Raw genomic sequence first — 15,630 nt, 5'->3', positions numbered from 1 at the left:
TCTGACTGCTGCCCTCAGTGAAGCGAAGATGTAGGGAACCGAGCTGCAGAAGCTGGTTACCTCGTCTCAGGACGAGATGATGTCTTCTCGGGAGCAGGTTCGCTCTCTAGAAGATGAGGTCTCATTTTTGAAGGGCGAGCTGGTGTCGCTAACCGAGGAGTGTCTCCGCGATGAGGTTATTATTGGCAGTAAAGAGCAGGAGATTGCTGCCCAGAGAGTAGACCTGTCGTCGCTGGAGGCCGCGAAGGCGGCATTGCAGAGGAGACTTGAGGAGGTCGAGCGCTCCATCGTGGTGGAGCATAAGAGGGGCTTCCTCAAGGCTGCTCGCCAGGCCAGGCTCCTTGCACCAGGATTCGACTTCTCCGGCATGCATGTGGAGAAGGTAGTTCGCTTCGGGAGCTGGTCCAGGAGGACGACATTGAGGATAGTTCCAGCGATAATGCCTCTGTGTAGGCTAATTTTGTAATCGTAATTTATTTCAGCTTTGAACTCAAGTGTTGAATCCTGGGAATTTTGCTTGTATATATATATATTTGTTACGTAAAGGTTTACATTTTACTGTAATGAGGCCGAGGTTCGGACTCGACCTTAGATTTTTGTGAAAATTCACATCTGACCTTAATAAACCGAGGTTCAGACTTGACCTTAGATTGTCGTAAACTTGATCTTAATAATCCGAGGTTCAGACTTGACCTTAGATTTTCGTGAAGGTTCAAACTTGACCTTAATAAACCGAGGTTCAGACTTGACCTTAGATTTTCGTGAAGGTTCAAACTTGACCTTAATAAACCGAGGTTCAGACTTGACCTTAGATTTTCGTGAAGGTTCAAACTTGACCTTAATAAACCGAGGTTCGGACTCGACCTTAGATTTTCATGAAGGTTCAAACTTGACCTTAATAAACCGAGGTTCGGACTCGACCTTCATTTGAGGTTAGGCATAAAATGATGCGAAAAATATGTAAGTTGAATGGAATGAGTCATTTTATTGATTATGTAAATGTGCCTCGTTAAAAACCCTCTCAGCCAAAACCCATCTTTCTATTTTTTGGGACAAAAGATTGAGGTGGGAAAAGAGTGCACATCTCATTCATACAGAGTTCAACTATAATAAAACTTGAGATGCGTAGCATTCCAAGTTCGCGGTATAGGTTTTCCGCTGAGCTCCTCTAGTCGGTAGGCTCCATTCTCCAGGTCTTCTGTAACTCGGAACGGGCCGCCCCAAGTGGGTGCGAGCTTCCCATCTGTCGTGTCTTTCCGTGCTTCGCCTAGCAACCGCCACACCAAGTCGCCTGCTCGGAAAGATCGAGGTTTTACTCGGGTGTTATATCGTCGGGATGCGCGGAGCTTGCAGGCTTCCTCGTGGATTTGAGCTTCGTCTCTGAGCTCGTCCACTAGATCGAGGTCGGCCGCCAGTTCTTGGGCATTCTGTTCGCCGTTGAAGACTTGGCGTCTGTGGGATGCTTCGCCGACTTCTACCGGGATCATTGCGTCAGCTCCGTAGGTCAGCCGGTAGCGCGTCTCTTGCGTGGTTGACTGAGGGGTGCAATGATACGCCCAGAGGATGCTGGGGAGTTCCTCGGGCCACTGCCCTTTGGCATTTCCCAGTCGCTTTTTAAGCTCCCGGAGGATGATTTTGTTGGCAGCTTCAGCCTGACCGTTGGTCTGGGGGTGTTCCACCGAGGACGCAAGGTGTTTGATCCCGAGTTCGCGGAGGAAGTCCTCGAAATCCTGTGCAATGAACTGTCTGCCATTGTTAGTGACGAGGGCGTGAGGAATTCCGAACCTGCAAATGATATTTTTCCAGGTGAATTTCCGCACGTTCTCGGTGGTGATCTTGGCGAGTGGGCATGCCTCGATCCATTTGGTGAAGTAATCAATCGCTACCAGGAGGAACTTTAATTGGCCCTTCGCGGGGGGGAATGGCCCGAGGATGTTCATTCCCCACTAGGAGAAAGGCCATGCCGACATCATGTGGTGGAGAGTTTCAGGCGGCCGTCGGTGTGCGTTGCCGAATTGCTGGCATTCCTTGCATTTTTGGACGTGGGCTTGGAAGTTCGACTTCAGGGTGGGCCAGTAGTACCCAGCTCGGAGTACTCTGGTCGCCATTGAGCGCGCACCGGAGTGCATGCCGCATATCCCCTGGTGAACTTCCCTGATGACATAGGCTGCCTGAGACGCCGTCAGGCATTTGAGTAGTGGAGAGGAAATGCCACGCTTGAATAACTCATCCCCAATATTGATGAACTTGGCTGATCTCATCCTTATCTTCCAAGCTTCGTCTTTATCCTCGGGCAGGACTCCTTCTTTCAAGTAACTCCAGATGCCTGCCATCCATCCCAGGTCTTCATTGTCGCTGACGCCGATGATTTTGTCGTCCAGGCTGGGCGAGTGCAAGGTTTCCTGGATGATGGTCCGGTGCTGCCCGGGTCTTTTGGTGTTGGCGAGCTTCGATAGGAGGTCTGCGCGGGCGTTCTGCTCTCCGGCTAGGCGTTGGACCTCTTTCACCGTTTGTGGGCTCTGCATCTGGATGATGGCTTTACATTTCTCGGGGTTGGCCTCGATCCCTCTGCTCGTAATCATGAAGCCAAGGAACTTACCTCCTTGGACACCGAAGACGCACTTCTCCGGATTAAGGTGCATGTTATGCTTCCTGACCTGGGCGAATACTTCGGCGAGGTCGGTAGCGTGGTCTATTGCCGAGGTGGTTTTGACTACCATGTCGTCGACATAAACTTCCATATTTCTCCTAATCTGTTGATGGAAAACCTTATCCATCAGTCGCTGGTAGGTTCCCCTGCGTTTTTGAGGCCGAAAGGCATCACCCGGTAGCAGTAGTTGGCATGGTTGGTGATGAAGGATGTATGTACTTCGTCAGGTGGGTACATCATTATCTGGTTGTAACCCGAGTAGGCGTCGAGGAAACTGAGGAGGGCGTGCCCGGAGGCTCCGTCGACTAACCTGTCAATGCTCGGCAAGGGGTATGAGTCCTTGGGGCATGCTTTGTTTAGGTCGGTATAGTCGATGCATATACGCCACTTCCCCGAGTTCTTCTTTACCAGGACCACGTTTGCCAGCCACGTGGTGTACCTGACTTCACGGATGAAGCCGGTGTTGAGTAGTTTCTGTGTTTCGGCGACGATGGCTTCCCGTCTTTCGCCGCCGACCTTCCTCTTCCTCTGGGCGACTGGTTTTTCCTCCTTGTGTATCGCTAGCCTGTGGAAGATGAAATCTACGTCTATGCCTGGCATGTCAGCGCTGGACCAGGCGAAGAGGTCGGTGTTTTTGAGGATTTCTGTTTCGACCTGTTGCCGCAGCTCTGGAGTCAACTGTTTGCTGATCTTCGTAGTTTGCCCGGGGAGTTTCCTGATTTGGAGGTCATCGAGCTCGTCAACGGGGCTGGGCCGTTCGTCGTGAGCATCGGATCTCGGATCAAGGTCGGAGACTTCTTCGTGGCTGGTGTGAGCCGCAGTGGTGGTGTTGCTCTTGCATTGTTCATCGAGTGGGGCAACTTTCAGGCTTTCAATATAGCATTGTTGTGCCACCTTTTGGTTTGCTTTGACGGAGATAATCTTCCCATCATGTCCTGGGAACTTCATGGTGAGGTGCGGGGTAGACACCACCGCTCTGAGCTAATTCAAGGTTGGCCTGCCGATGATGATGTTATAGGAGGTGTCGGCTTCCACGAGGAGGTACCGAACCATGACCCTCCTTAAATCCGGAGGTGCTCTGAAAGTGGTTAGTAAGTCCATGTATCCCCGGGTGTGAACGCTCCTTCCTACAAAACCGACTAGGGGTTCTGTGTGAGGTTGTATGAGAGAGTGGGGAATGTCTAACCTGAGGAACGTTGGCCAATATAGGATGTCGGCCGAGCTCCCTTGGTTGACCAGGGTCTTGTGAACCTCCCAATTAGCTAACGCCACGACTATAACCATGGGGTCATCCTGGTTGGGGTTGACCCCGGCATAGTCGTCGTCGGTGAAAGTGATCGTCGGCGAGCTCTGATGTGAAGCAGAGGTAGTGAAGTGTACGCGGTTGACGTTGCACAGGTGTTTTTTCCGGGCCGAGCTGCTGGCGCCCCCTCCTGCGATTGTACTGACTACTCCCCACAAGGGAGTTGATTCTGCTTCCTGGTTTACCTCGCCTCGCATTGCTCCGCCGGGGTTGAGTTGAGAGCTGGAGGGGTGATCAGAGTGTTGCCGCTGGGGTTGAGCGCGAACCCTCTTGTTTTCCGCGCGTAGAGCCGCTAGGTCAACTTCGTTAGTGGTTCGTATTGCGGCCAGGTTGGCTTCGTGCTTGGCACGCATGTTGCGCAGGTCAATGTCATGTTGCTGGCGCATCTGTTCGACTTGGTCGATCAGCCTTCTCAAGGTTGCAGCGTCGCTGTCCATGGTGACTGAGTGTTCAACATCCTTTGTTGCACGTCTGTTGTGGCTTCTGGTGAATACCATACAGGTGGCCGATAAGAGCTGTCTCGATCGGCCCCACGGTGGGCGCCAAATGTTCTTACCGGAATTTGTCGTAGGGACGATCTTCCAAGTAAGATTGGTGAGCCTCCTTCGCTAGTACGCTTGATGCTCCAAGATGGGGGTGGTACCTGCAAAAGAGACTCTGATGCTAAAGTTAGAGTTTGTATGAGTAATAGTCTCGTATAAGTAATGCATGTACCTTGGAGTGAATTAGGGTTGCCTTGGGCTCTGGGCCTGTGATAAGATATGATAGCGGATTTTGTCTGGGGCGAGATTTTCGGTAATCAGTGATTAGATAATGGATCTCGTATGGGCGAGATTCTCGGGAATCAGTTGTGATTCACTTGAATGTCGAGCTGACGTCGTATGACACGTGCCCGAGATCACCTAGCACTGTGATGTCGAGCTGACGTCGTATGACGCGTGCCCGAGATCATTTGGTACTGTGATGCCGAGCTTAGAGCTCGGCTTCGTGGTACGGTCAGTACAAATATTAACATTTAAATCATTTTAGTTAAGAAATAGAGTTAGTACCACTTGTGCTAAATAATCTTTGAGCTAGTTTTTTTATTTATATTTATGATATATTTAAGTTCAGTTTCATTTAAACTAACAATATGATTTATATATAAAAATCTTTATATTGATAATGTATTCAAATAAAATTATTTTATAGTTTAACATATGTTTACCACATATTACTAATTCCTCGTACATGTTTAATATGATATTTGCAACAATAGTAAATCTTGACCAAATATTTTGAAATTTTAAAATGATATTTTTAAAATTATCAAAAGTATTATATATAAAAAATTATTTATACTCATTTAGAAAAAAAAATATTGGGGGAGGTGGGGTCGTCATGGTTTCCCCGCACTTCTTTATAGCTTTGCCACTTACTGTAAACATAATTTTCATAGTATTAATTTTTTTTTCCGAAAAGAAAATATATTATCTTCAATCAATTCCTTTATAAGATATACAAGTTTTTTACTAAAAATAGATTGATTCACCAGTAGGGTTTTTTTTTTAAATTAATTACGTAAATGAGGCTGTTTTGAAACTATTTACATCTTTGGGATTGTTTACTAGAATGTCGCTATGGGACATAGCGACACTAGTGTCACGTGTAATTTTTTTAGAAACCATGAAAGTCATGCTGTAAAAGTTGTCACAACCCGTAACGCTTCAACTAAAGTCGTTATCAGCTGTAGTGACACACAACGACTTAATATTATATCTACGAAATCACTACGGGCTATAGTGCCAAGAATTGTTTTAAAAAAAATAATTAAATGAAGTCGTTACAGGCTATAACAACACCAATTAATTATTTTTTTAAAATAATTATTTAATTAGTATATAAAATTTATAATAAAAATTAAAGTTATTTAATAAATTTTAAGACTAACATAAATTGTTAAAATATAAATAAAAAATAAATTCATTTTTGGATTGAATTATTTAATATAAGAAATATAATTATAAAATATATAAATGTATATATATATATATAATAGGGTAAGTAAATTTTTTTACTAATAGCAAAATAGAAAATTTTCATAAATAATTAAATTAATAAAATTAATAAAATTAATTTATAGATATTAATTAAATATATTAAACATATTAAAAATAAATAAAATTAATTTATATAATACGTAAACATATTAAAATTTTTAATATATTAATTTATGTTTTAAAAAATGAAGGTAATATAATTTGAAAATTTTAAATTTAGAAATAAATAAAAAAAATTTATTTGTACGAAGTCATTATAAATTATAATACCTAAAATTCTTTAAAAAATAATAATTAAATGACGTCGGTATAAGTTGTAGAGACACTAATTAAATATTTTTTATAAAAAAATTAACTTAATTAAATTTTTAACATGTAGCACTTGTAAAAAAAAATTAAATTTATTTAATAATTTTTAAGATTAACATAAATTGATAAAAAAAAAATAAAGAAAAAATAAATTCATTTTTAAATTGAATTATTTAATATAAAAATATAAAAGTAATATTAATATATATATATATATATATATATATATATATAATTGTAAATGGTACAGCCCACAACACCTTTTTTTTTCTTTTTCAATTTTACATTTTTTTAGTTTTTTATTTTGGATCAGTGACATGGTACAATCCATAGCAACAAAAAAGTCGCAATGCCCCGACCTATTTTTTTATTTTATTAATTTTACGTTTCTTTTTAGTTTATTTTTTTGGATCAGTGAGACACTACAGCCCATAATGACAAAAAAGTCATTATGGCCCATAGAGATCTCCTTTTTTTTTTCCAGATTTATTTTAACAAATTTTTTCTATTTTTTTTTATATTTTTTAATTCATTTATTTCCTTCACTTATTTTTTTCCTTATAGATTTTTTTTTTCTTTTTCATATTTTACACATCTTTTTTCTTCATTTTTTTTCACTTTTTTTTTCTTCTATGACTCACATTTTTTAATTTTTTTAATTTTTTTAACAGATTCTTTTCTAGAGTTTGTTTTTCATTTTTTTAAAACCTTTTCTTTATAAAAATGGATTTTTTTTAATGTTAATTATTTTTATTTAAATTTATTTCTTGAAGTAGTACTAATGTCTTTATGGTTCATAGCGACCTACTTTTTTTCATATTTTTAATTTTCATTTTTTTAACATTTTTTTCCAGATTTTTAAAATCTTCTTTTTATAAAAATGGAGTTTTTTTTAATGATAATTACTTTTATTTAAATTTATTTTAAAAAATACTACTAATTTATTTTGGATGAGTGAACTATTCTGGGTTTTTTTTAAAAAATCTTATTATTTTGTAAATTATTAAAATATTCTAAATGATTGGCTCTAAAATAAATTTATATAAAAATATTTTTTTATTTTTACAAAAAAAATAATTTTAAAAAAACTAAGCCATCTGAAAAGTTAAAACAACCGGTGACGACACTACTAAAGTTCCTACAACTTATAGCGACTTCTACATGGCTAAATTCAAGTCGTTTATGTGAGACCCCCTTCCCTCCTTTTTCCTTTCCTTCACTCTCACTCACTCAAGGCACTCTCTTTTCTCTCTAGACTCTCACTCTCATTCCCTCATTTCGGAATTCTTCTTTGGTGGCTGTGGTGTTTTAGGTGCTGATTGTGGTGTGGGAATTTAGCTGAAGTTCTCCTTCTCCGTTGGTCTCCGTTCGTTCTCCATTCCTTCTCCTTCGTCTCTTCCCGGAAGCTCGAATTCTTTACACCGAGGTAAGGAAAGTTAGTTTTTGCTACGTTTCGGCTGAAAATGAGTTCTAGGAACTCCTTGATTGTTTGATATTTGATAATTTTGAGCCGAGATTGCTGAAAATGGAGTTTTGGGGTTTTCGGGGTTTTGAGGAAATTTGGGGTTTTTCTTTGATTTGAATTTTCATGTTGGAAATGAAGTGTTTTTCTTGATGCTTGATGAAAATGTGGGCTTTTGGATGGATTGCATGTTGGTTTCCTGGTTGTTTTTGCAGGGTTGGGTGAAATTTTCGAACTTGGTGGGTTGCTGCTGAGCTTCGCGCTGAGCGCCGTTCTTCACGCCGGGCGCGAGACCACCTGGAGGCTCCTTTTAGGCAAGCCCGCCGGGCACAAAGATGTGTGCGCCGGGCGAGCTTGAGAAGGTGAGTCTCTGGATGGCCCATGCCAGGCGTGACTTGGACCGCGCTGGGCGCAATATCAGTTGTGACATGTTTTGGGTTTCCTGGTGCTACGCCGTGCGCGACCATTGTCGCGCTGGGCGTGGAGACTCCTTGGGAGTCTCTGCCATGGGGGGCGCTGGGCGCAATTCGTAATTGCACTGGGCGCAATTCGTAATTGCACTGGGCGCGAGACCTAGTGGAGGTCTCTGCCTTCCCCGCACCGGGCGCAGGTTTGGGTACGTCGGGCGTGTGAGACTCCTTAGAGTCTTTGTGTGGGTATGCGCTGGGCGCAATTTGTATTGCACCAGGCGCGTGAGAGTCGTGGGCTCTCTAGCTGGGTCACGCTAGGCACGGGCTTTCTTGCGCCGGGCGCTCTGGCCCCTGGTGCTCTCTGGTTGTGCCACACCAGGCGCGACCATGAGTGCGCCGGGCGCGTATGATGATGTTGGATTGTATGCTGATAGTTGTTGAATTATGCTGAAATTGCTAATAAATGTTGTCTTATGCTGAGCTGAGCTGTAATTGATGAATATGCTGTGCTGACTAGATGATAATGCTGAATGATGTTAAGCTGTAATAGATGTATATTGTTGTGCTGAGCTGGGCTGTTATTGATGATTTTTAAATGTTGTATTTTAATATTGTTGTAACCATAGACTGTTGAGCTGAGTGGCAAGTAGTAAGCTGTGTTGAATACTAGTTAGCTGTGTTGTATGCTAATTTGTTGTGCTGTGTGTTGAGCTATGTTAGTTCAGCCGTGAGTTGTTCGATTATGCTGTTTAATACTGAGTTGTATGCTGTTGTAGCCGTTAAGTCGGTGTTGTTATAGCCGCTAAGTCGGTGCTGTTATTGCCGTTAAGCGGTGTTGTTATGGCCACTAGAGTGGTGCTGTTATTGCTGCTATGCAGTGCTGATATTGCCGCTTTGCGGTGCTGATATTGCTGAATGCTGTGATGTAGTATAATCTGGTTGATGTGCTGATAGTTGTAGCTGTTTACCATTCATATTGCTATATATGTATGTTGATTTCTTTTCACTAGCTTACCCTTTATCGTTTCCATGTGTTGGGATTTTGATGATCATACATTGTATGGGAGCAGATTAGGGATAGGTGGATGGCTGGTGGTAAGTCCGCAGATGACAGATAGAGCTGATCCTCTTGGGTGTTTTGTTGTTTTAGCTACCTGGTGTAGTAGCGTTGGATGTATTTTTTGTACACTTTGAATCTAGCCAGACTTGGACCTTGTATGTATATATATATATATATATATTCTAGATACTATATGTATACACTTGTTCCTTTCTGTCCGGTGTTCGGGTGTGCTGTGCAGTGTGTAGTGACCAGCCGGGTCGTTACAGTTTAAAAAAAATATAAAAAAATACACGTGGCATTGATATTGCTATGACTCATAGCGACACTATAGTAAACTACCCCAAATGTGTAAATAATTTTAAAACAACCTATTTACATAATTAATTTTAAAAAGAACCCTACAATGGTCGATCAACCCCAAAAACAATATAAAAGAGTTATACAAGTTTTAAACAAAAAGAACATATATCTCAATTACTAAAATTTGTTTAGGTCACATGCATGATCCTGGTTTAGAGTTTAGACTTTAAATATATATACTTGGAACGACAAAACAACTTGACATCATATATATATATATATATATATATATATATATATATATATATTGTCGTAACCGGGATCACGACGGGATGACGCTAACATTTATTTTTCAATGGAGCCGCCACCAATATTTTATTTCAAGGGAAAAAACATTGGAAAACCCTTTAAAAGATAATCTTTAAAATTAAAGTTGGGTTCGGGAGTCGATTACGTGTAGGGAAGGTATTAGCACCCTACAACGCCCGTAAAAACAGTACCTTTAATTAATTGCGCAAAATTATATAAATTTATAAACATTTATTTTATTCCTCGAAAATGTGTATACATACATATATCTTTTTTTTTTAATATGAGAGATGTTTCTTTTGTATTTTTTTTTATTAAAAAAAAATCATGAGGATTCAGGTTAGCAAATGGCTAATCAATAAACCCTTCCAGTAACATGAAAGATAGAATTGCTATTTGATCCATGTTATTATCTTTTATTTGTTGATACTAAAATATGTTTAAAGTGTAGGACAATGAATAAGTATTATATTAACTTTTATGATTTACATGATATTAAAGGGTAGAAGTTCTACTCAATTAATATCATTAACCATAAAAATAAATGTACATAAGAAAAATTATGTTTATATTTTTATTTAAAGAAATAGATTTTGCACAAGGATCCAAGTTAGCAAATGGCTAATCAATAAATCCCTCCAATAACGATAAAAATAGAAATGCTATTTAATTAACTTTACTATTTAGAAAGAAATTTCATATATGAGAGTTTAAGCTAGCAAATGACTAGTCATTAAACCCCAGGACCTAATAATGTTAAAGATAAAAATGTTATTCAATTAACATTATTATTGGTCGTATATTAAATATATTTTTTTAAATAATAATCTTAAAGGCAACAAATCGTATTCACTATATACAAACAATAAGCAAAAATAAATAAACAAACCAACAAAAATAAAATAATAATAATAATAAATAAATAAATAAAAGAAAAATTAAGAGAAGAAACGATACCAAATGAGTTGAATCTTTGAATATGATGATCAAGAAGGTGTTTTTTGGCTACCTTTCACACTACAGAGGTGTCTCACAAATTTTAAGAAATACAAAAGAGAGGGGGAAGAGAGAGAAAAAATTTCGAGTTCTGAAGAGTACTGGACGAAATGTTTCAGCTCCTGAAAACTGTGCCCAACGCGTCTATTTATAGATGTCAGACCTGACCAGAACGGCCCGTTCCGAAATCGGAACGACCCGTTCTGGATCATACCGTTACAAGCAAAATGTGTCTCTGGAACGGCCCGTTCTAAACACAGAACGGCCCGTTCTAAATTTGCAACGGCCCGTTCTGAAAGTTGGAACGGCTCGTTCCAGATAAGGAATTTTAGGTCCTTTTTGTCATTTAGAACGGCCCGTTCCAATATTGGAACGGCCCGTTCCCATATTGGAACGGCCGTTCTAAATTAGGGTTGTTGTGTTTTTTTCTAACATGGAACGGTCCGTTCCGAATTTGGAACGGCCCGTTCTAGGTTACAACACTTTTTTTTTTTTTTTTTTGTGTTTGCCGGTCTGGATAAAATTGAGTATTCACAGTTGCCCCTCTTTATTTATTTCTTACTAAATAATCTAAATAAGGTAATTTAGATCATTTATGATAAGAAAGAAATAAAGATGTGAATTAATTTTATCTAGCTATTGTTGATGAAGTAAGTTCTTGAAAGATTCAATGCTTTTGCTTGAAGCTATTCCAATGCTAGAATGTTGTGTTGGAATCATCAAGTGCTAGTGCTGGATCATCCGAATGTTAATGTTGAATGCTTGTTGGAGTGGTCGAATGCTTGTGCTGGATCGACCAAAAGCTTATGTTGAAATAGTTGAATGCTTGTGCTTGATGGAGTGGTCGAATGCTTGTACTAGTTGGACCGAATGCTTATGCTGAAGTGGTTGAATGCGTGTGCTTGTTCAACCGAATATTAATGTTTGATGGAGTGGTCGAATTCTTGTGCTGGATCGACCGAATGCTTATGCTGAAGTAGTTGAATGCTTATGCTTGATCAACCAAATATTTGTGCCAATTCAATCAAATGCTAGTGCTGGATTGATTGAATGTTGATGTATGCTAATATTGGAGTCGTCGAATGCTTGTGCTGTATCGACTGAATACTGGTGTTAATTCAATCAAATGCTGGTGCTGGATTGATTGAATGTTGATATTGGATCAACCAAATGCTTGTGCTGGATTGGTCGATGGGTCGTGCCAGGTAAATATTGAGTTTAAGAAAAATGTAACTGGTGACAGCAGATACTGGGCTTATACAAAAGAAATTATAACTTGTGCCAGGTAAGTACTGGACTTATACAAAAGAAAAATGTAACTTGTGCCAGGTAAGTACTGGACTTAAATAGAAAGTCAAATTTGAAGTAAGTGCTTAGCCTAAAAACTCTACGTCATAAGTTCTAGGAAGCAAGATATGCAAATGAAATGTGATGCAACGGTGATATGATGCAAAATGTTATGAGACACAACTTTCAAGACTTAAACTTTTGTTTCTTTTCCTTTCCCTTTTTGCTTTTGCTTTTTGCTTCTTTTTTTTCCAGAAATTCCTCATCGTGACACATAGCCAAGGATCATGGATGAGTGAGTCCTTTGGATACTTTTGTCTTGAATGATAGTTGGCTATTTCCTGTGGGTTACCCTCAAGCTGTTGTAAGCACTTATGAGTTGAAACAACGTTATCCTGTTGGTTGCGCTTGGTAACATTTATCAAGAAATTATCAAGCATACTGTGGTTTTTAAAACCCATAAAAATAATTTGTAATGCCTTGAATTTTCCTTTTTTAGATGTAACATGCATTTTCTTTCAGTATATTATCATAAAATGCAAAAAGAATTGGCAACAAAGAGGTAAGATAATCTTATTTAAGAGAGTAAGAATGTGTTTACAAAGGAAGTCATTGTATGACAAGAATGACAAATATGTACAAGGGTAGCAATAGGAGGTAATTGTTATGTGAATGATACTTTCTAGATGAACAATGCTAGTACTACACTTCAATAACCTTGATTGCTCGCCAATAAACTTGAGAGGATAATTCAATGTAATTGCCCCAGTTTGTTTTTCTCTGCCGTGTCTGGCCCCAATTGATACCTAGCATGTCGCTCTGAATTTGCTTAGATCGTCTTTTCAGGTTTTCAATCTAACCAGCTTTTTTTTTTTTTTTTGTTGATCCTAATTTTTCCCTAGATTGCTCTTTCGAGTTTTCAACCTAGTGGGTCGCTCTAACTTTTGCCTAGATCGCCTTTTCGGGTTTTTAATCTAGCGAGCATTTTTCTTGTGTTTTTTTTAGCCTAATTTTTGCCTAGATTGCTCTTTTGAGTTTTCAATCTAGTGAGTTGCTCTAACTTTTTCCTAGATTTCCCTTTTGGGTTTTCAATCTAGAGAGCCTCCTTTTTTTGTTGTTGACCCTAATTTTTGCCTAGATTGCTCTTTCAAGTTTTCAATCTAGCGGGTCGCTCTAACTTTTGCCTAGATTGCCCTTTCGAGTTTTCAATCTAGCGAGCCCTTTTTTTGTATAAATGAAAATTTGCATTTAACATTTTCTCCTCAATGAGATTTAATTTGATCCAAACTGGTTTGGACACGTTCTGCTTCTCCTAATTTGGCTTCCGTTAATACTTTCAAAGATGGAACTTCAACATCAATTGGAAGGACTGCTTTCATCCCATAAGCTAAGGGAAATGGGGTTGCCCCAGTTGATGATCCTCTTGATATTCTTGTTTGCTGCTCATGTAAAGCAAATGGAAGCATCTCATCCCAATCTTTGTATGTCACCACCATTTTCTGAATGATCTTCTTGATGTTCTTGTTTGCTACTTCAACTGTCCCGTTCATCTTTGGGCGGTATGGGGAAGAGTTATGGTGCTGAATTTTGAAGTCAACACCTAATTCTGTCATCATCTTGTTGTTTAAGTTGGTTCTATTATCAGTGATGATTCTGCTTGGCATACCGTAATGACAAATAAATTCCCTTTTGATGAACTTTGCAATCCACATTTTGAGTCACATGGGCATATGAAGCGACTTCAACCAACCCATTTGGTGAAATAGTCAATAGCAACCAAAATGAAGTGATGTCCATTTGACGCTTTCGGCTCAATAGGGCCAATAACATCCATTCCCCACATTGAAAATGGCCAAGGTGGTGACAAAACATTAAGAAAAGCATTGATATTATCAGCATACATTTAGTATTTAAAGCAATCATTTTCCATTTCCTCACAAGTCTGATTAACTGCACAATCAAAATTATTTGATGCAACACTAGCATTATCACTTTCAAGTGCATTTTTTCGCATTCTTTAAAGTTAGGATAAGATTGATAAAAAGATTAAGGAGAAAGGAAGAGGTAAGAGGTGAAAGAAGAATGAATGCATTTTATTTAATATTTAAAAAGAAATACATGAGCCCTTATTTAAAGAAATAAATCTTAAAGCCTTGGGCAGAGCAATAAGACTGACATTACAAGAAAATTACTTAAAATTTGAATTAAAAACCAACAGGCAGCTTGACAATCTCCTAATTGTTAAGTTCCACGTTCAGTGGACAAGCGTGAACCAGACTAGCATGTTCATTCTCGCAAGAGTCTTGCTCAACAATAGCTATTGAGTTTGGAAACTCAAACTCATCACACCAAAAGCTTTCTCACAGATCACTGAGAGGGACCCCATCTACTCTCCTCAATAGAATTAACTGTCGGCCCTCCATGACCTGGTAGAGGGTTATTCCCAATGTTAGGATTGTCCTCTTTAAAGTTTAACCACCCAGCCTTAGTCAAACTTTGTACCTTGGTTTTTAGTGCCCTGCAATTTTCAATGGAGTGACCAATAGCTCCCGCATGATAATCACATTTGGCATTAACGTCGTATCCCCTAGGATATGGTGGTTCTATGGGCTTCATCGGGCAACGTACTACTAGTGAATTTTGTAGTAGGAGAGGGAACAACTCAGTATAGGACATAGGGATAGGGTCAAACTCAATTGGTTTCCGATCTTGGGTATTTTGTGACCTCACATGGTTAGAATTTTGGTTCCATGGCTGGATAGATTGAGGTGGTCGTGCGGTAGGTATTGTGGGTGAAGCTAGCAGAGCTTGATGGATAGGTTGTTGAGGATGTGGTGAGACGGCAGTGATATTTGGGTAGACCATGTGAGGGGTATAAAAATAAGGAGGTTGGTTGTTAGGTGACCTAGGGGAGTTGAATGTCACTGCATTTGTATCTCCTTCTTTTTTCTTTCCTGCACCATTTGAAAATTTTCTTGAACCAGTTATTTCAATAGAGTTAACCGCAATCTTCCCACTCCTCATGCCATTCTCAATCCTTTCCCCGATGATGACTATATCAGATAAATTTGATAAAATATTCCCAATCATTTTATCATAGAACGGTGCTTGTAAAGTATCAATGAACAGGGCTACTGCTTCTCTATCAGACAAAGGAGGTTCCACTTGTGCTGCCACTTCTCTCCATCTCTGAGCATATTCCTTAAACGTTTCACCATCTTTTTTAGACATGTTACGGAGTTCAAACCTATCTGGAACCATGTCAAGATTATACTTATATTGTTTAAGGAAAGCATCAGCTAAATCCTTCCAGGAGCGGATATAGGCCCGTTCAAGATGCATATACCAATTTAAAGCTGCCCCAGTTAAAGAATCCTGAAAACAATGAATAAGCAACTTATCATTGCGAGCATACGCTGCCATCTTTCTGCAGTATATGGTCATGTGATTCTTTGGACAACTTGTTCCTTTATATTTATCAAATTCAGGAACTTTGAACTTT

General features: G+C 39.3%; 1 protein-coding gene across 1 annotated transcript; it reads right to left on the bottom strand.

The window, feature by feature from the left end:
* Positions 1-13,390: 13,390 nt before the first annotated feature.
* LOC145950458 (uncharacterized) lies at positions 13,391-13,792 on the bottom strand. The gene has a single exon (XM_083061548.1). The coding sequence runs from the start codon at positions 13,790-13,792 to the stop codon at positions 13,391-13,393; it is 402 nt and encodes a 133-aa protein (XP_082917674.1).
* Positions 13,793-15,630: the final 1,838 nt, after the last annotated feature.

This window comes from Cajanus cajan, chromosome 8 (assembly GCF_000230855.2).
Source record: "Cajanus cajan strain Asha chromosome 8, NIPB_CcT2T_4, whole genome shotgun sequence".
Taxonomy (NCBI): Eukaryota; Viridiplantae; Streptophyta; class Magnoliopsida; order Fabales; family Fabaceae; genus Cajanus; species Cajanus cajan.
This window is presented reverse-complemented; position numbering and strand designations above follow the sequence as displayed.